Raw genomic sequence first — 20,947 nt, forward strand, 5'->3', positions numbered from 1 at the left:
CGAACTCACGCGTTAGGACTCGATGGAGGCGAAAATGCTGTAGGTCCGTGTGCTCAGATTTGGTTGCATGTTAAAAACACCACGTGGTCGAAATTTCCTGCGTCCTCCACTACATTGTCTCTAATAATACTATGGTGGTTTCGGGACGTGATACCCCACGTATCAGTCAACATATTACGACCTAAACGTAAGTGACCAGTGCCAGTACTGAGTTAAAGTGGCCAACACTTTCCGTATTGTCTGGGCCTGCCAAACGAACCCAAAATTAACACCTATCCCTAACCTAAACAAACAGGACTGGGAGATGACCCTGCTCAATAGTTCCGCACTAGAGGAACAGCAAACTCTGGTCCAGCTGGCTCGGATGGCGGCTTTGGCTAATGACGTCGCGGACTGGAGATGTCGACCAGCCCTGTGCGGATGGGCTATCTGGCACTGCTAAATTAAGTAAAAGTTTTCCCCCTCCTATAACAGTAGAGTATATGTCTCCACGATCGTGTCAATGCGTCTGACACGTACACACAAAAGAGATAACTTCACGTAACGGCAAACCGTCCCAGTTGGCGGCGACGTCAACCGCGAGGCATTCACATCCGCTCCGTTTCAGCGACAGCACCGCCGTTTGGCGAGGGCGAAATGGCGCTTCCTCCCAGAACACGCGGGCGCTTTTGTTTCGCTTTTTCGTTCACTCCTTTACCTCGCAACTGCGCTCTCTGCTTTCACACACCTCTCTCCGCTCGTCGTATAAGCGATGCCTCGCTTCCTCCGCAGAGAGGAGGCAAGAACGGAAAAGTAACTACAAAGCAGCAGCGGAAATGGCGATCGTAGCGCCATCCTCTGACTTCCGGCGTACGTAGTGTTCGAAGCCACCTTGCGGTGAAAGTGCGCGCTCGACGCTCGGTTGCTGCTGCTGATGCTGCTTCACTGTGTGGCTTCTCTCTCAGCCGTGCCCCCTTTCCCCACGGCCCAACCTCGCGGCTGCTGCGTGCTCGTATGGGGAAGAGAGTCGAACGCGAGGGGCTCGGTGTGTGTGCGAGCGCGGCTGGGGCGGCTTGCCTGCGAAACAAGAACGGAATGACGACTGCTGTCGGCAGCGGGCCGACCCCGAGAAACCGTGCTCGGTGACCGTCGTCTTTGTGACGTGCCTTGTGTGTCCAACAACGCCGGTGGTCAACAACGATCAGGGCAAGCGCACACGACGACGCCAGTTCCAGAGGGGTTTTCGTCGACGAGCGAAGCGTCATCGCAAGTCTCCACCGCATGGATTAACAACCCGAGCTCTCCTTCTCCTCGGCAGGACCTCGACGCGTCTCGGTCGGCGGCGACGCGTAAACAACGGGGTAAGTTTTGTCATGTTGACGTCAACGTTGTCTTCACACTGCTGTCGCCCGGTGGCGAGACGCTCTTGGCAGCGGCATCGCCTGTTTTCAAGAGTTCCAAGTTTCTGTTTTGCGCCTTTCTAGAACCTCTCGTTCGTTTTAGCGCGCCGCCGTCGGCTACTTTCGCCCAGGGCGGCGCGCCGCCGCTTGCCGAGGCTGTGTTTTCTCTGCGCTAGGTTATGTAATAGCAAGCGCCGGAAACTCGTCCCCTCCCGGCTCCGACTCCGCGCGCGTCGTTCTCGACAACACCGTCCGATTTAGTAGACGCCGCGGTAGGTGGCGTCTGCTGCCGCTGGCAGCGCGTTTTTCAATCGAGCTTGGCATTATTCATCGTGCTGCAAGTTACAGAAGCGTTCGTTCGAGGTATTCGGGGCTGTTGTTGCGTAACGTGGCTTCATGATGGTGCCTAACGGAATGGTGTTTTGTGCGGACGCGGCTGTACGGGGCTACGCGTCTGGCGTGACTCATGGAATGCCGCCGAGGGGGCGCACCCCTGTTCTGGTGCCGAGAAAAAAAAAATTGTGTGATCATGATGCGACCCGCCACGATCACGACTACCTTCGGAGGAACTTGACCGTAAACGGCGCTGATTTGGCGAGGAAGTGTTTTTAAAAGTCCCGCGGCTTATCTCGCCTTGGTGTCGCCTGTATGGCTGCTTCCTGCCCGTGTCACGCACATTTCGTTCTCGACTGTGTGTAACAAGAACATGCTGTAAAGAGCGCTTGCCGTAGTTTTCTTCCCCGAACGGCCATTAGAAATCCCGAGGCGTCTGTACACGAACTGCGTCGAGTGTTAGATAATCGCGCGTAATCTTTGCCAGCCCGCGGGCGAGACATCTTTTATACTCAGGTTGGCTAAAAAAATCCGCCCGTAGTCTAGACAGAAATCGAAGGTTTCACGGCCGATAAGGGGTGGGAGGCCGGTGACAGCGACGAGGTGTGTACCTGCGGAGAGAAAATCCTCACACGGAATCGTTTCCTCGCGCTCTATGACCCTGCTTGAGGAGTTGCTCGTTTTGATGCTGCTGCTGCGACGGCGACTGGGCCGTCGCTATCACGCGGTCGGCCGTGCCAACGATCTAGCCGCCTGCTCGTGTTTGCCTTGGATGTGGCCCGTATATCTACTCGACTTACGTCCGGGTCGGAAACACGGCTCCCCCCCCATTCCTCGCCACTTAGTAGGTTTTATGATAGCAACTGCTTGCCGATTCCCAGAAAAAGAACTCTGTAAGAGTTCCGTTTGTTTGTTGTTGTTCTTCCTAAGAGCGTGTCACTTTTTCGAATGCGATCAGGATTGTGCTTGAGGGGAAACAGATCCATGCCTAATATTGAATGGTAACCGGTTTTTTTTTTGCATTTGTTATCAAATATTGTGCACGTGGTGCACTAAACACGCGTTTAGCATACAAAGCGCAAGTGAGAAATCGCCATATTCTGCGCATGCGCACAACTCTTCTGAGATTGTGAATCAGCGAAGCACCTTGACATGTTTAAAGTCTCTCCAATACGATGGAAAGGTGGGCTAGTTGGTAATTCATGATTGTTCAGCGAACTGGGAGCGCGGGAGTAAACACAGACACTGTGTTTACCTTCACGCTCTCAGTTCGCTGAACAATCATTAAAGTCTCTTGTTCGCGTGGGTAAAATAGGTCGTAGTTCCGCACCAGTGTTGTGTTTATCTCAGCAGACTTGACAATGGGAAGTATTTGTAAACTGTTCGAAAATATGTGCATTTATGAATAACGCCAATGCGATACGAACAAAGTACTGAATGAGGCACTTATCGATTCGATATTCGAAGTTTTCGATGCACAACGTCGCCGTATGGCGGGCTTACGACTTCTGTGACGTCAGTGATAAGCCTGTTAGTTTTGTTTGAATGACATGTGCTTTCGGCTCGACAGTTCTTGGGAATACGTTGACCCAGGCCTGCATCCAGGAATATTTTTCAGAAAAAGGGTGAGAGAGGGTACTTGCTGAACGCCTTGACAATATCAGTAAACTCCTATTTTCATTATTTTTGGCAAAACACCTCTCCAGCAGACTTTGAGTGGGGTAGGAAGAGCTACAGCACCCCCCCCCCCTGCCGACGGGCCTGCATTGACACCCCCTCTGTAACCCTTATCGAGGCCTGCAGCTTAGGCTAGAAAAAAATAATCATTGCCTTCGCCTTGCGCAGTGGGCTGCTATCAATTACCGGGATGATTGATGTCCGGCTGTCTGGTTGCACGACGAGACAGCGATACGTGGTAACGGAACGTTGATTTCGCATCGTTTGCTTGGAACTTAAGTCTCTTTACATAATAGCTCAAACGTTATTCGACTAGTGCGCATGCGTACACGAAAACTTCGCCGTTTCATTATCCGTGCATGGTACTTACTATGCGCACATGCACTGTAGCTCAGTCCGAAACCTTCGCATTCAGTTCGCTTGCTTTCGTGAGAGTGACTGTAAAGTTGCATAATAGATGTAGCGTCTTTCCATATATAAACTTGATCCTCCTCTAAAGCTGAACCTGCGACCACAAACCTTCCGGATCCTAGTATAGCGTTGTCATGCCTAGCCGGATCTAAATGGACAGATTCACGTAATGCAGACTCCCTCTTCATCGTAATGGCTCTCACCTTTGCGTGTTCGGGTACTGTTATGTCGAAAAACAGAAACGAACACATCCTGTGCCGATGTTCTCATTGTGATGTGACGCCCAGCACCACCCTTCTACTGGTAGCATTGTATTAAATCGGCTGGAGTTACGAACGCTTTCGGAAGCCAAAAATCGCCCAGGAACACCACACGCGCTGCAGCGCAGAGCGATTTTCATGGACGTTTGACATCTGCACTTGTACGGCTGTGCACAATTCATTGTTTTAAAAGAAGCTGCAATTGGCATATATTGACAACATATTTTGGGGTAACATTAACATAAATGGATTTAGACATCTGTATGGACTGCTTAGACTCATTTTCAGAGAGTATTCTAACCTTAACAAAAATGGATTTATACATCTTATAGACTGCCTGAACTCATTTTTAGAGAGTATGAGAACGTCTAAATCCATATTTACATGGTTCATCAGCAGAGAGTTGATTTCGCGCTCTGCCGGGTGTGACTTATTCATTGTTGCCCCTGTTTGCACGTAATAGCTCGTCTTTCTAATGAAGAGCTTCTTACTTATGTCACTATACTGACCCGAAAGTGCCGAGTTCGACATCGGCCGCAGCGGTCGCATATTGATGGAAGTGAAATGTGGGAGACCCGTATTCTGTGTGCGATGTCACTGCACGCTAAAGTCGAGATTTTCGCTATAGTCGCTATAGTCGCTATAGTCGCTAAGTCGCTATAGTCGAGATTTTTTTAGCCCTCTGCCTGGGCGTCTGTCGCAATCATATTGTGGTCTTGGCATGTAAACCGCCGCAAAATTTTTTATTGTCATCCTTCACATGTCTCAATAAATGTACGCATTTCCCCCCCTTGCAGCGTATCACAAACACGTCCCAACTAGCCCCCGTTGCCGCCTCCAGTTAGCGACAAAGCAGTATATGTCTGTGCTACACACAGAAGCAACTTGACCGGAAAAAGAATTTCAGATAATCGGTGCTATACGCGGCATTCTGGGAAATTTCATTAGCATTAAACACCTGTCAAGCCTTGGGAGGCGGAACGTAACTTCGTTAGGTCCGTAACGTAACAGCCCGTAAATGTTGTATCAGTCTTACAGCGTTGGTAACCGTTTTTTCTTCCTTTTCTGATTTTTGGCGATGATACACAGTGTTTCGGAACATTATACGTTGTTCTGGCTTCGCGGCTACTCGCAAGCTTACGCACCTGAATGACAAGCATCATTCTATATAGTCGACTTGTGGTGCTATTCTTCTACTTACCTATTTTTAGTTACTTACAAACCGTTAGGTGTACTGTTATTTTGCTCGCGTTATCATTCGCCAGCTGCTAGGCAGATCATTCGCGATATACATACGTTCACACAAGGCACATTGAATTCAGTGTGGAGGAGGGAGCGTAACCTGTTCTGGCTATTTCAAAGCAGTTGCCTGCACTACTTACCAAGCAACGCCGAAGTATAGGTTGACGGCAGTGAATGTGACCGCGAGGCTGTCTTCTAGAATCACGTGGCACAGCGAAGGCGCTACACCTGTGGCGCAATTCCGTAATGACTGTGACTCAAAACCTGTAAAGTCTGTATAATGGCTCCGATTGTAGCAAAACTGACTGGGTTTAGAGAAATCACTACGAACTCGAGGTATTGTTTGTTTCGAAGCCGTTTCGTTTCTGAGCAAGACGACTTCACGCGATTTCTGTGGGCTTAGTCGCATATGCCTCTGCACTAAACAAACGCGGCGCCCAGCCACGCCCTTGTCAATGCCGCCTTCTCAGTGGTTCCTATACTCGCCTAAAACCACTGCTTAACAGGTACGTTCCGGCGAAATCGGGTGAACTCCACTACTCAACAATGGTGCACTCAAAGTAAATAGTTGAATAGATAAATAAAAATAAGTTATCCAATAAATAGATGAAACGTGTAAAAGATTGAACAAGTTTTTGGCTAAGCCCTCCCCCCCCCCCCCCGCAAGCCTTGAAGCAGCGAAACTGGGCGATTCTGAAGACTAATATCGTTGTTTCAAGATTCGCAACTATTTGGGCTCGCAACATTTCGCAACAAATGGCAGCGAGATTATTGGAGCTGTACTCGAAGTAGAATGGATTAAGGGTTCTCTTCTTTGTTATAGAGGTACATCCTAATGTCGAGAAGAATTCGCTTCTTTGCCCATAGAGTTGCATCCTAATGGCGACAAGAGACAATATAGCCGAGGAATGCGCAGGAGATTTATTTATTTTATTTTATTTTTACATACTGCTGCCCACCATGGGCAATGACAGGAGTGGCGATAACATCACATGTCAAGCGCACACAGTAAATCGGTCGTTAACAAAGCACGAACAAACCAAGGCAAAGCATTCCAACGGTCACTTGTTGCAGGAAAGTGGCTATGTTTGCACAAATCAGTTCTAGATTTAAATGTCAAAAAAATTAAGATTATGTGAGCTACGAGTGCTGGAAGGTTGAGGAAACTGAAAGTACTCGTTTAAGTGGGCGGAACGTGGGCAATAAGTCAAGGCGTGCATGGACTTTAAGCTTTCCTTGTGGCGACGTGTTGCTAGAGTAGTCACTTAGATTAGAAAGTTCGAAACTACAGTTATTTAAGTCCTCATAACTCATCTGACATCTAGGAGTTTGTGCCGTGTCTCTCATTCTCAGCCCCCCTCATAAAAAAAGGGGGGTGGGGGGTGGCATGAGTCGGCAGTGCCCTGTGCACTACTACTTCGTTGGTTTTTCAATCCTTCTTCTGGGCCGTTCTCGTCGATTGCCAGTTTTACTTTCAGTGATGGCGGTAAAGTGTTTTCAGCTACAATGGTAGAGCTCTGTGTTCGTAGCTTCGTCCTGAAGGAACAGTGGCACCTGCGCCACCAATACTGTCCAGATCATTATTGTAAATTGTAGTTTATAGAAATAAACACTGGAAACGAAAGGAGTTGTCGCTGACTTCACTTAGTCCTTAGGACATTCTGTTGTCACCTCAGCGGCAGTTACCAATGAAGGAGCTGGGAGGATTGCCTGAAGATCGAGAGAGTATAGACAAGAAAGGGGAATATTTGCACATATAACCTTTGTATGGGAATCACTTTATTCGTCTCATGCATACTAACCACCTGCATAAAAGCATCATGGATGCGCTAACTCGTTCTCTCCGGATAAAGCGCTGGCTCAGCGGTAAAATTGTTAGTTTGCTTCAGAAACAAGCAAAACGTAGCTCTAATTAGCTTCTACTCCTCCGCGCTCCCCCATTTTAATTGGCGGTCAAAAAAAGAGAAAAAGAAAGGATGGCGCAGCTGGCACCAAGTCGCGCAAGGCCGGGTCAGAGTAGAGCTGACGGGCACTTATGGCTTGTCCATGCTTGGCTAGGCTTTCGCACTCTCCCTCTGTTTTCCCCACCCCTTGCTCTACTACACAGTACATGACAATACTTGCTTTATTCTTTTTGTCTCTGCTTTTTTTCCTATTTCTTTCTTCTTCGTTGTTACTTTCTCTTTTGGTTCTTTCTTTATTTTTCTGCATTTATTTTTGTTTTTTTACCTTTATATGTTACGCTTTACTTTATGTGTCCTCCTAACCCATACATCTATCTCCCTCAACCTCAGTTTTTTTTACCACCGCATTTATATACTGTGCTGTACTGAGCGATGCTGTGATTTCGCCTGTATAAAGCTGAGTTGTTGCAATGCAGTTCTCCGTATCACGGATTCGTGGGTTCGAATCTCACTTCGCCGAGAAACTGCATTCCTGAAGAAATTCTTTCCTTCGCACTTTATCTCCATTTAAGCAGTCGTTCTCTTACTCTTCAGAGTTAGTGCATCCCACGCCGGATGAATCGGCGCATGCGCTGTTGGAGCGAAGCTGAGGTGAGGGCGGGCTGGTTCATGATGACGATGAATCTCAGTCTGCGACTCGTGACAAAACTCGGGCGTAACAGTTCTGCTTGAAACTTTTCTTGCCGATATATTGAGCAGATGGATTTCGCGGTGGCGCAGCCAGCGAACAGAAAGAAGGTGTGCTATCAGAGTAAAGACAAAGGTGTCGATGGTTGGCCAGAGCGGCGCTTTATGACACATCGAGGATGGGCTAGGAAGGGCCGCCACCCTGGCAGAATATGAACAGGAGTTCGATGATGATTTAACATGTGTGCTTTTACGCCCCAAAATTATGATACGATTATGAGAGACGTTGTAGGAAGCCTCCGGAAAATTCTGCTGTTATTTAACGTACACGGACATCGTATACAGCACACAAGCATATACCATTTAGCCTCCATCCAAAATGCGACCGCCGCAGCCGGGATCGATCCCGTGACCTTCTGGGTCAGCCGACGAGCACCCTATAGTCACTGATCCACTTAGGCGGACGGAACAGGAGTTTGAAAAAGCAACGCAGTTTTCTCTGAACAACCGTTGAGGCGCCGCCATTACAGCCGAGGAACACCTGTAAGACTGGCCTTCTGGACAGCAAGACAATGCCGTGGAACACTAACAAAAATACGCACAGAAACAGCACGAATCGACATTGCGATAACTACTCTAACTCGCAATTCAGATCGCTTGCACCATTGTCTGCGTTGGTTTTCGCGTATAACGTCTTTTCCCGCGCATTACGTCACGCCGAGTGCGCTTGCAGACAGTGCGTTCGATGTGGTCGTGTATGCGAAATTTCAGCATTGCAACATGCATGCTATTGTCATGAACGGATTACTTTGTGAACCAGGCTCCCTTGTCGCCGTCAAGTAGTTTCTTGAACCCTTAGGATTACGCACGTTCGCCTTAACGCGAGGTCACCTGCCCACTTCGTAGACATTGTCTCTCGCATTTGTTTTTACTTTTTTTTGTCGTTACCTCACGTACGCGCAACGATTGCGCCACGGTCGCTCTGCTTAGCATGCGTAATGCAACTCGTGCAGTGTCAGTGAGTACAACGAATCGAGCCATCGATCAACGTCTGCACCGTGGTATTCATCACGGACGACAGGTTGCGTTTGTGGCTTCCCCCCCCCCTCGCATTTCTGTTATTATTAATACTATGTTAATCTGATTCTGGCATCTCTCGCGGGTGCACCGTGTCTAGTGTCGTTAGAAGCGGTAAACTCGAGCAGCTATTGAGGCGCACGTTTGGTGCGGTGTTTATAGGCTGCAAAGTGCGTCACTCGACTTCGAGCACTCAAATGAATATGGTCAGGTATTCAACGACCGACCATGCAGAAGCGAGTTTTTGCGAGCACTAAGCTATAGCTGCAACGCAATGGCCCACGCAGAGGAAACAAGTCTCAAGGGCACTTGCACACACATCAGCGGGGTGACGCTATTACGTACATTTGCTTAGTGAGACCATGACTCGTTGTGATGGGGTGTTTGCAACGTTTTGTTTATCCGCATAAAAACGGGTCCAATAACGAGCGACAAGAAAAGGAGACAGACAGCGGCACTGACTTACAACAAGACTTATTTGCTCGAACTGCGTGATATATACTTGAGCAGAATCTGGCAAATAAGAGGAATGACAATTACCAAAGAACACAGAATTAACCTAACAACCGAGTAATCATCGTGATAACGCGCCATGAACATCACGTGTGGCAACATTCTGAGGAAATTTTATGTCTTTTTGTGATAGAGCAATCGGACATCGCCACTGTCGCAGTAGCTCTTCCCTTCTTTCACTTTTTACGATCCCCATTTACCCTCCGAAGTACATGGTGTTTCTAATCTAATTAGCCTTGATATCTTCCCTTCGCTTGTAATTATCACTCTTTCTTTTCGTTTTTTTGTTGTTGTTGTTGTTGAGGACGACTCCATGGCGTGTGCGCACATTTTTGACGGAGGAGTGCAGTCCCGCCCGTGTGCCTCAATGGACCGCTCATTTCCATCGTGCTACGTCTACCTATCTTTCTCGTCTTTCTACTGACCGTCGCCATTTACTCAAGCGTAAGGCAATGCTTTTCGGCTGGAAGTGCTTGCCGTGTGGCATTTTCGTTCCTCCCCCTGTGATGCATTGATTGACACATGGAAAGCGTGCGAATTATCGAGACTGGCAGATTAAAGTGGATACGTTATTTCACGACAACATGCAGCGGTCAGTTGTGAACTTCGTGACCCAATTTGAATTAGTCATGCTAAAAGTTTCAGGTTGTGAAGTGGAACTGCTGTACGTTTGCCGACTGTCGTCTCGTGACAAAGTGGATGCGAAGCGAAACGGCAGGGAAAGTATACGAAGGTTAGGCAAAGCTTGTGCGTAATAGCCATCGTTCGTATGCTTGCTGAAACCCAGTGCGTCGCAGCTCCAATAAACTCTAGCGCCTGAATTCTCTCTAGTGTGTTCATAGGAAACTCTACGCTTGCCGCTACTGCATGATGAGGGCGGCGAAGGGGACCATTGGAAGGAACACAGTGCAAGTGGACGGTCAGCCGATCGGCGGGCCGCCCACTGATCGCGTGTTCACAGCTTCGCTGTACAACCATTTTCTCGCAATGAAGAGGCCGTAGATTTATAATATTCATTCTTTTTTTAGAATCGGGCTGTCGTAGGCTGCCTTCTCCTAACGTAACGCGAAATATAAAGAAAATGACAGCGGAAAATAGAAAGAGAATAAGAGAAAAATAGAAAGAAAGAGAAAAAAGATGGCCATAGAGAAAAGAAGAAATCAGCAGAAGTATAAAGCGAGAAAAGCACTCACAAAAAAAATGGAAAAGGAGAAAAGAAATAACGAGAGGAGGAGAGGAATAGAAATCCGAAGAGTTAGAAAGAAGGCTCGCTTCCTTCAAGCTTTCGAAGTTGCCTTTATTTTATTCTCTCTTATATCTGTATGAAAGGAAGTGTTGTATACCGTCTCTTATACGTCGCTTTGGTGTATAGCATCTACGGACACGTCGGCCGGTGCAGGAGTCCAGCATAATGATACAAAAAAAAAAAAAACTTATCAGGAGAAATACTTGGGTGTCAGATCATCTATACGCGCGAAGGTCGGCGAAACGTCACGCCGGAAGGTGTGAGCGAAGGTCAAGGAGGCAGGAAAAACGGCGAGCCAATGACCCGCAGAAGTGGATTCGTTCTCGGATAGGCTTCAGCGCGATAGGCTCCTGCCCAAGTCGAAGCGCTATTGGATTCGTTCGCTTTCTTCGTAAATCGCGGTGCGCGCGCGTGCGTCGTGAATGCGGTAAACAAACAGTGACACGGCATCGGGCGAACGCTTTGCGTTTCAACCCTTCCTCTCCGATTCCTTGTATATTTTTTTCTTTTCCGTTGACGAAATTAGCTTGAGCGAGCTATGAGCGGCCGCGTTTGCAAAGCGGGGCGCGGATTGGTCGGATGTGTACACGCTTGATTTATTATACGTTCCCGCGAGCCCTGCCCTTTGGCGCCTGCTGTTCGCGAACCCTTTCGCGAGCTTCTTGTCTTGCGTGCTATCGGTGACGAACGACACGGGGCTTGGGCGTGCGTGTGTGCGCTCGACCTTTCGCGAAAGCTTTTGATGGCGTGGCTCTTTTCCTTGGAGAGGGGGGAGGAAGGGAGTGTTTCGCGCTGTCGCCAGTTGGGCTGCTGTCGATAAAGAAGCATCAAGAGAAAGAACAAAAGATTGAGAGAGAAGATAGGAAATGTAAGGAATAGATCAATCTTTTTTTCTTTTTAGTGCCTTGCCGTTGCCTCACCGTTTCCTCTCGTCCGCTTTTGTTCCCGCGGCACAGCAACTGCGAGAGAGCCATGGTACTGTAAGCGAATCTGTGTACTTTAACTGCGCTATCAGAAGGTCGATATTTTGAAGTGTTGCGACATCCTGTGGAGAAGATAAGGTTGCGGCACTAAATTTGAGGAAGTAAACGTTGTCCTTTGCATTTCATCATAAATGCGATATTTTTTTTTTTAGATTGGGTGAATGAAAATAGTATCCTTAAAAAACAATGATCAGACCAGACTTGATATTTCTCATATTGAGGGGCTCTTGGAATGTCACTCTCCTATACATGCATATCCTGACGGTGGCGTAGTCGTGGGTTCAAAATCCCTCCTCGACAGGACATGGGGCAAAGGAGACTGAGAAAGACAAAAGAAAAATACTTGAATTCCATGTCGCACGCTAAGATTGTAAGGTGATCAAACTTGATGCGCAGTGTAACAACGTCGACGTACCTAGCAATCAGGCTTTATTTTCTTCTCTTCAGCACCATCGTTAGCCTCTCCGCTGCTGCAGAATGTCGTAACCCATATACTTTTTTTCCCCGACGCACCTAATACGCTCTGATTTCTGCAGGCGCTGTATCCACGCAAAACCCAAACGCTGTAATGGTGTTGCGTGTGCGCAATGGCATATAGATGCTATTTCTTTGGGGCCCCTAACCGTTTGAGGTCTCGTATTGAAAATTCACCATTTTCTCTATTTTTATAGGGTACCGACTCATGCATGGAAACAGGGCTCGTTTTTTTTTATTATTAGAAAGTCACAGCTTTGCCGCAAACGCGAAGCAATGAGCGCTATAGCAACAAATTGGAAAGTCACGCGAAGAATGGCAAGCAGATCGATACGTTCCCCGCGTTTTGCACGCAAAAATGACGCAGGAAACGTACTCACATGTACAGATGAACATGAATAACTTATGACAAGCTGTGCAGAACTTGGAAAACGTTCATAGCCGCCGGATACTTCGCTGTGTCTCAAGAAGCTTTCTCGGTAGCTTTGTATACTCGTGCGCATCTTGTCAACTGCAGTTGGCGACTGCGGCAGTGATGATTGCACAGAATAAGTTTCACCGAAAAGGTGAAGCAATGAATGTGATAGCGACAAATTGCAATGTTACATGAAGTGAGGCTGGCAGTCAACTCATTCATTCAAATCCGATCTCACGTAATTCTACAAAACGCTGGTTTAAGAGAACACGACCGATTCAGGTACACGCTTAATCGGCACCGTGTTTTCATGTTAATATCGCAGCCCGTAGAAGCTCCCGCCTGTTTTGGGGCACAGGACGCGCGCTGATTGTTGCCGCCATAGCGCCCCCCCTGCCCCCCCCCCCCCCTGTTCGCCCTCGAGTAAGCGCGCGCGCAGACAACCGCGGCAGGAAAGGTGATTTTCGCTCCGTAGAAAGAGATTAGCACGTATTTATACAGATTTATATACATATTCATGAATGACGACGGCGGCGGCTGCGGCAAAAAAACCAGCCGAGACTGTGTATATAATTGCTATCGCAATAGCATTATATGATGTCAACGATTGCTCGTGATAACCGGGTCATTTCGTGCAATACCCGACCGCTAAATGTAATTCTGGCTCTGATGTAAATGTGTGAGTTATTAAAATTACATCAATATGACCCTGAATTTTCGGATTCTTATCTCGAAGTACAGTACGCACACAGCGTGCACACACACGTTCGCTCCGGAGGCCATTTGCGAAGCAATTTCCGCTCCTGGCTTAAGAATCGCTGTTCGATACATTCGCAGCTTGAGTTGTCGCCTCTCAGCGGCCTGTAGATAGCGGATGCTCGCTGAAGGCGTACCGCGGGCCTCGGCGTCTGCGTGAGCAAGCGGGAAACGGACGGGTTATGTGCGCCCACACGCGCGCGCCCTGGCTGGCTGCATCCACCGGAACTGCGCGAACGGATAGCAGGAAACGCGATGTCGGTTACCGTGGGGCGCAGGTGCATGCGCGTTTACTGTGCCTCGCTCTCGTCGCATGCGACGTCCGTCGTGCGAGCAGTCTCTGCATCAGACCGTTTCTTTTATTACTTTTTGTTTTTTTATTACCTTGTTTTCCTTTTCTGGGGCAGCAACAGCAACAACAAAGAAAAGACAGAAATATATTGCGTCCCCGTTCGTGGATATAGCGGCGCGAATGAGCTGGCAAAGGTGCGCGTTCTCCGCCATCAGCCGGTATAGGCCTGGTATACGCCCTTGATCGCCGTGGAACAGGTAACGCCCCATACATGGTGTCGATAGATTGTGTTAATTGCATGAATCGTGGCACCCATAGTAGAGCATCTCTTTTTAACTCTGTTTGGACACGAGAGTTGCTTTCTCCTTACGGGAACTTGATTAGATGATCGAATTTGTTAGTAGGGGTCTTGCTGAGCGAAAACAGATAACAAAAAAAAAAAAACTATGCGCGGACCACGACGCGGTACGATGTACTTCCGCACTCGCCGAACGGTGTTACAATAGCTGCTAAAACAGCCGAATGACGCCAGCTGTGATATGGCGCAGTAGAATGGGCAAATTTGAAGAAACCGTAAGCCTTGAGAGACGACTTTTTTTTTTTATCGACGTTTCTCTTTGATCATGTGTCGACTTGCAATACTTCAGAACAGCGCATTACAGTTGGAGCAGCAGTTTTTATTATACTGCGGATGCTTCGATTACTTGCGGTTTGGAAAATTGATTTACAGCTGCAGTAGTACTTATACAGTGTGATGGATGCGTTCTGTTTGTCCGTGACCGTTGAGACGCCTGCACGTAAGTTGAGCGAAAAGTGAATGTATGTGTGAGTCTGCGCGACCGTTGGGGTTAAGATACATTTGCTTATCTTAACGCTTCAAGATGGCCGAAACGTAAATGTTTGTTATTTTGCTTTTCTTCAAATTGTGTGCGCCTTTTAATTGCCGTGATAAAGAGCACGCCTTGTGTACACATAGAGCATCGCTAACTTCCCTATACCTCCATCCCTTTCATGGGACTCGTATATGCGGTTGATACATCCATAGGCAATCACTGCTGTAGGTTTTCCGTCCTCTCTACTGTATAGGTGTCTACACGTTTGCGGTAACTGTTAGCTGAATGTGGCGGTGTACATGGGGGGAGACGTATACGGAGCTTGTGCACTCTTTGAGGTACCATATACCGCGTTCGAAACGGGATCCCTAACGTAACATCATCCTTTGTCTGGGCAGATGATAATTATGCAGTATGACTTGATTTGTGTAGATACTGTATCGGTAATAGCGCATTTTCTTTTGTCATCCCCCTTTTTTTTTTTTGAAAAGCTTTGGAACCCCCGAATCGAAATGCATGCGCAAGTTACCCAAGCATTGCGGGATTTTTTTTTCTCTTTCAAATCGCCAACGCTTGCCGTTATTGGTTTTGCAACGTGCCGTCAAACGTCATGACTTTCAACAGTTAGGCAGCACGGCGCCAGTAGAACGGATACAAAATGAACGCGAGAGCTCAATTTTTGTTGCACTTGGTAGGCCCATTCGAACTTTGTGTTACGGAGCATCATTTTAGCGTTAGTTTCTGGCTGAGCTAAACTTGTGAAGGGTTACAAGCGGGTGGGCAGTGCCCTAGTCGAGGGCTCCACTGGCCTCAGCAGCCCGCCGCGCCTGATTCAGGAGCGCCAGCCACTTAGGAGGCCTCCTCTTCTGCGCTGGCGAGCAAGGTCTCCCACTGTATACGGTCCTCAATATTGGCGCCGGACTCTAATACGTGTTAATTGGGGGGGGGGGGGGGGGGGCTAAGCTCGCATTCTTTTGTGATGGGAGCAAGGGCTGGATGTCTTTTACACCACGGGCACAAACCGGCATACATATCCTGTTGGGAGGAAACGCAGGTGCGGATATGTATTTGTCTGCAGGCGACGCCGCTCACGTGCTTCTTTTACACCCCAGAGTGGGGCGAGAAGTATATCCGTCGTTGGCGAGTGCAAAAAGGACGTTGCCCAGACCGGTTATTGAACAAATCAGATTCTACATCACAAAAGGCGATACTGTCGCCTTTCACGGTCGTTTCAGGATACAGGCCCTGGTAGTTTATCGAGGTGGCTGTCATTTTATTGTGCCACATTTCATTGTTTTTATGAGCGTGCGGCTGTTGTTGCCTGTAGCAACTGGAGCGTTGCGCTATCCACGTATATAAAGTGTGTGATTCTCGGCACGGTGGTAGGTTAGGAGTGGGCATTGTAAAATGGGACAACATGAAATACAGAAAAAGCAGCTAAAGTAGCGCGTCAAGCGCGCATACGCAACAGTTTCGCTTGCCCCTTGTTCTCCCAATAGGGTAAGGCCCGCGCCAAAACCGCGATATGGTTTTGCTATATCGTTCTATAGTTGTCGCCGTGGGGCAGGCTTCCGGATATTATCGTTCACTGTTAATCCAGCAATTAGACGGCTCTCGAATTGGACGGACTCTTTACACCCACCCGGCGACAACTCTTGAGAGTGTGCGCCGATTTTCGCGTTGCCGTGGGTTCCCGCACGAAGCTAGAGAGCACGTGGCGGCCGCACGCGGAGGATGCTCTCCGGTGCGGGAGGGCGGGCCGCGCGCTGTGCGCTCACAGCGGGGTGCGCGCGGCACAACACCTGTGCGCTCGCCGGAAGTGCCGCGAAGCCGCCCGCTCACCTCCCGCGGAGGCACGACCTTCTTTCGCCGCTGCGAGGATGGGGAGGCTCTCGCTCGCCGGGCTGCAACCCTTTCGACTGCACGAGTACCGTCGTTTTTTGCGAGAACGGAGCGCTCCTGGACACCTGTCATCGATTTAAGGACAGTGGGGGAGGACGACAGGGGGCGCTGCTTAAGAAGAAGAAGCGCTGGGGTTTAGGGACCGGGAGGGCAAAATAGACTTTAAGCAAGTAGACTTAACTAGAAGGAGGTTATCTGACTGGTGGCTAAAGTCAAGGCACGAGTGAAAATTAAACTCTTCACTGCAAAGTACGAATCCTCAAACTCACTTTTTAAGGAAAAAAAAATAAATATAGTTTTGGGTTCATTAAGTATTACGGCTTGGTGGCGCCAGCCACCGCCCGATCTAAAGGGTACAGCCATATCCATCCATCCATCCATCCATCCATCCATCCATCCATCCATCCATCCACTGAGCGTTGCTACGGGCTACTGGGTCGTCGTAGTTGGTGGTCATCGCAATTTTTTTCTTTGTGACTGTGAAATGCATTGTGTGGTTCACGAGGCCACTTATATGCAGTATGCTATGAAGAATGCCTCTAAGTATTTGGTTTTTTTTTTTCAATTCCAACCGCTTTCTATTATACGTAACTCACTGGTACGTATATCGCTTAATGGGCGCGCTTTTGATGCGGGCGGGTGTTTTCGGATCGCGCTGTTGAGACGGCAATCAAGGACTCGAGATACGCCGGAAAGAGATAAGTACTTCCGAGAATCCGACGCATCGGTTGTTGGAGCTCGATGCCTGATAAAAGACCTCAGCCGCGTGTTCAGGCTACGTGACTGGCCGAACCGGTAGAAGCCGCGCCTGTGCAGAGATGGAATGCCGTATTCGTATCGTAACTCGCCGTGTTTACATCTCACGGAAACGACTATGTGAATGCTATAAGATTTATTCTGAAAGATGGCAGAGAGGGGCGACAGCTGTGCCTTTGTATTAGTCTCGTTTTTTATAGCTCCTAATTTTAGACACGAAGCGCATCATTTGTACACAACTTGCACTTGATTTCACAGACAGGTTCTCTGATTCCCGTATTCACAAACGCCCCTAGACTCGACGTTCGCCCTTCACTTGACAGAGATGAGCACTGCGCCGCCGCTAGTCTGAAAATGACGATGCGGTACTCAAGACTTGCAGCAGATTATCGCTGATACACAGTGATTTGCCGTGCCTAGAGTTGGCGCTCCTATCGGTTATTTTCAAGTGAAGGTGAAGCATTGAGTGAAGGGACGTTCTAGAATACGGGACTGAGCCACCATGACTCTTTATGGCATTAAAGAGTGTCAGTGCGGGGGAAGGGCAGAGAGGCGTTCGCTCCCCTCGTTCTTTTGCTCTGCCTCCTCTTTCTTCTGTTCGCAAGCCGCGCCAAGGGGAAACACAAGGCAATGAAGGGGGAACCGGCAGTAATCTGGTGTGACCGTTTCTTGATCCGATCGAGAGTTAGGAAGTATCTCAACCAGCTGGTACCCGAAGATGGCGACGTCAATTGTGGGTCACGGTGTTCGGTCTGCAATATATCTGGAACTGGTGTTGTTTTCAAGCGTCTGCAGCTTCATGTGAGCGACCGCGTAGTTGTTTGGTCTTTTAGCTAGTTACAGAAATACTGTACCTTTCTAGCCACTATAGAAATGCGCTAGCGTTCCCCCTTTCCAGCTCGTTGCAGTGTGTCTATCGAACGACAGGTTTGTCAGGGATAATGCGTAAGCTGACAGGTGACAACGAGGCGTGGCAGCGCTATATACAATAAATATGTTGTACGGGGTTGGGTTGTCCTCGCCGGCAAAAGATCAACGATCGGGATGGAAAAAGCGGTACCGTTATACCATATTGCATTTTCAACCTTACTTTCTTTACTTAATGAAAAACTTCATGTCAGCTGTCTGACTTCTGTTTCTTGGTAAGCTCTGTGTGTTCAGAACGGAGCTGCATGTGGCGCGTTGTAGTTTGGTACTAATGCGATTAAATTATATAAGTCAATCTTGGTTCAAACGTGAATGGGTTGAAAGCACTGCTCGAGTGTGTCGTTGCACAAATAAATGCGGGTCTATAATTATTACTCCAAAGCGTATTCGTTAAAGCGACCACAGATACAGCTGGGAAAGAATGATTGGACTTCTTGTATGCAATAAGGGCTGCAAATTGCCGTCTTCGTTGCGTAGCAGGCCTTATACAGTATATGTTAGTGGACCACGGGTTATATTTGGTTGCCTCATATTTCTTCAACTCGCGCCTCATTGTGAACGTGCACAAGCGCATATATACAAATTTTGTGTCCCTCGCGGGGATCCAACCCTCATAATTCAGCAGTGCATAAGGCGATTTATACGAGGCTTGCGTATTGTAGTTTTAAAGGACGCGTTTTCTATTAGCGGAATAAGAACATTTGAGGGGCTCGTTTCTTTATTTATGCAAGCCTAGCGAAAACCAACAGATTGAGCCCGTAGGAAGGAATGTTCTCTCTTCCAATAAGGAGGGGCACTTGCTGAAGGTTTTGACTATTCTAGTAAAACACCCCTTTTTCACTGTGTATTTTGCGTAAAACACACTTCCCCCGTCCACGGGAATTTCAGGGAAGAAGAAGAAAGGCCCTAGCCTCCCACACCCACCCCCTTGTCGGGCTGCGGGCCTGCAACAGATAATCAAGCCGAATAAGGGGTAGAAGACGTGAATTGTCATTTTGTTATATGGCGCGCCCGGTGCTGGGGCGTGTTATCGGAGTGTCGCTGATTTGGTCCCTGCCGGCGGCAATAGAGTTGTCCAATCGTCCGCTTTAATTCATATTTTGTATCGGAATCGCTACAGTACAGCTAAAACACCGCAATGCACGTCCCTTCCATATACGTTCCCTGGCTTTATTATGTGTTTCCGACCGCGTCTCGGTCCACGTTGACTCGTGTAGTCGATGCTCTCGGAGTTCCGACAGAGTTCTCGTCTTGGACGCGTCACGCGCCGCAGAAACCGACAAGTGTTGTGTGTACGCTGGACGTGCATTCCTCCTCTTCGGCCAGCATCGCGCGAAGGGACTCCGCGGCTGCTGTCTGCAGCAGCCGGAAGTTGCGCGTCTTCTTTTGTCGTCGTACGCCGCAGCGGCTGTTATAACCGCAAGGTGCTCCTACGGCGGCGCAAGGTGTTCGTCGAAACCAAGGCGCGTCGGTCGAAGAGAGAGTTCCAAGCAGCAGCACATGGCCGATATTTCTTCGGCGGTCGTGTCCGCGGGCTCTTCGCCAGCGTCTGTGCTTCGCCAGCTACATCGCGGTGTCGCGCGCTTTATCGAAACCGTATAGTGGACTAGGACCGGACTGAAGTATACTGTGGCAGGAAAGGCGCGACAGGAACTCGGACATTCTTCTGTTTTATTCTTTTTTTTTCTTCGAATATGGACCTAAACGTTCTTTGTCGCTACTCGGTGATTCTGGGTGCCTCGACGGAGGTGTGAAAAGAACACGGAGGAATTTTTTTTTCCCGAGAAGCTAGGGGCCTGTGGCTGCTGCTAGCTGTCCTGCTTGATTTTCTACGGATGATTACCTGCGCAGCGTCTTCTCACTGATAACGGCTGGAACTTTTCTTAAACGCCTGAACGGACCGTGCCGAGTGGGTTGTCGCCTACTGGTGGTGTACCAGCCGTTAAGCGGCCGTTTCGAAGAAGGACAGGTATTGTCTGGTTCCGTGAAATCTTCTACGCCGTCATCGGGCCCGAAAAAAACAAGGCATCATCACCCTCGCCGTGTCCTATGATGAGGCATTTCCGCGAGAAGCGAGAGCAGCACCTTCGCCAGGGTGTCTCAGACGGTCCACCTGGCTTTGGTGCGTTCGGCACTTCGCAGTCTGATCTTGTCGTCCGCGGATACACCATGCAAGACTGTCGCCTGTGCAGCGTATTCTGTTCTGGCTCCATCCAGCGCCGTTCCGGATTCAGCGGGTCATGGCCTGTCGGCTTGTACGGTGAGCTCATACTTGGCTGTATAAAACTGGTGCAACCTTTATCTTAACGGTGGCGTGCGGAAAAAATAATAGGCAAATTTAGTCACGCGTGCGCAGCAACCGTACACAAACGCAGCCTCTAATTGCGAATTGCTGGCAGGCTGCCCCCGTATACGGCTTTGGTGGACGCGCAGCTAAATCTTACTTGTTTCAGAGAAGGCACGCGCGTGGTGGGTTGTGCCGAGAATGAATAGTGAACACGCCGATTATGATTGTTTGGCGTGTCCCCTACGGTGATGTAACGCTATATAACGTTACGGTGCTCGGCTGATGTGCCGAAGGTGGCGGGTTTGATCCCGCGGCGGTCGCGTCTCAACGGAGGCATAATGCTAGAGGCCGTGTGCTGTGCGACGTAAGTGCGTCCTAAATAGCGTCACATGGTCGAAATATGCATGCAGAGCCCTTTGCTACGGCGTCTCTGATAATCGTACCGTGTTTCGGGGACTCCAAACCCCGTAACGGCTTAACCACGCGTCGGCACATACATGTATAGACAAATTCCACCGGGCTTACGTCACAAAAATGCGTTGGCCTTGTCTTGGTAGGCAAAAGACGCTCTGCCCACCGCAGTTTCTGCTGGG

The 20,947-nt window shown here is 48.8% G+C and overlaps 1 protein-coding gene across 4 annotated transcripts in view; it reads left to right on the forward strand.

Moving 5' to 3' along the window:
- Window positions 1-1,080: 1,080 nt before the first annotated feature.
- LOC119170723 (ETS variant transcription factor anterior open) overlaps window positions 1,081-20,947 on the forward strand; it is a 144,554-nt gene continuing 124,687 nt past the window's right edge. Inside the window, exon 1 of one of the 4 annotated variants that reach the window (XM_037421965.2) lies at window positions 1,081-1,340. Coding sequence is in view for 3 of the 4 variants with exons in the window: in XM_037421964.2 (XP_037277861.2) it covers window positions 20,117-20,327 (211 nt within the window). In the remaining variant the exon portion in view is untranslated. Of the gene's footprint in view, window positions 1,341-19,999; window positions 20,328-20,947 lie in introns of those variants that run through there. The other 3 variants (XM_037421964.2, XM_075886825.1, XM_037421966.2) reach the window with 3 other exon arrangements.

This window comes from Rhipicephalus microplus, chromosome 2 (assembly GCF_043290135.1).
Source record: "Rhipicephalus microplus isolate Deutch F79 chromosome 2, USDA_Rmic, whole genome shotgun sequence".
Lineage (NCBI taxonomy): Eukaryota > Metazoa > Arthropoda > Arachnida > Ixodida > Ixodidae > Rhipicephalus > Rhipicephalus microplus.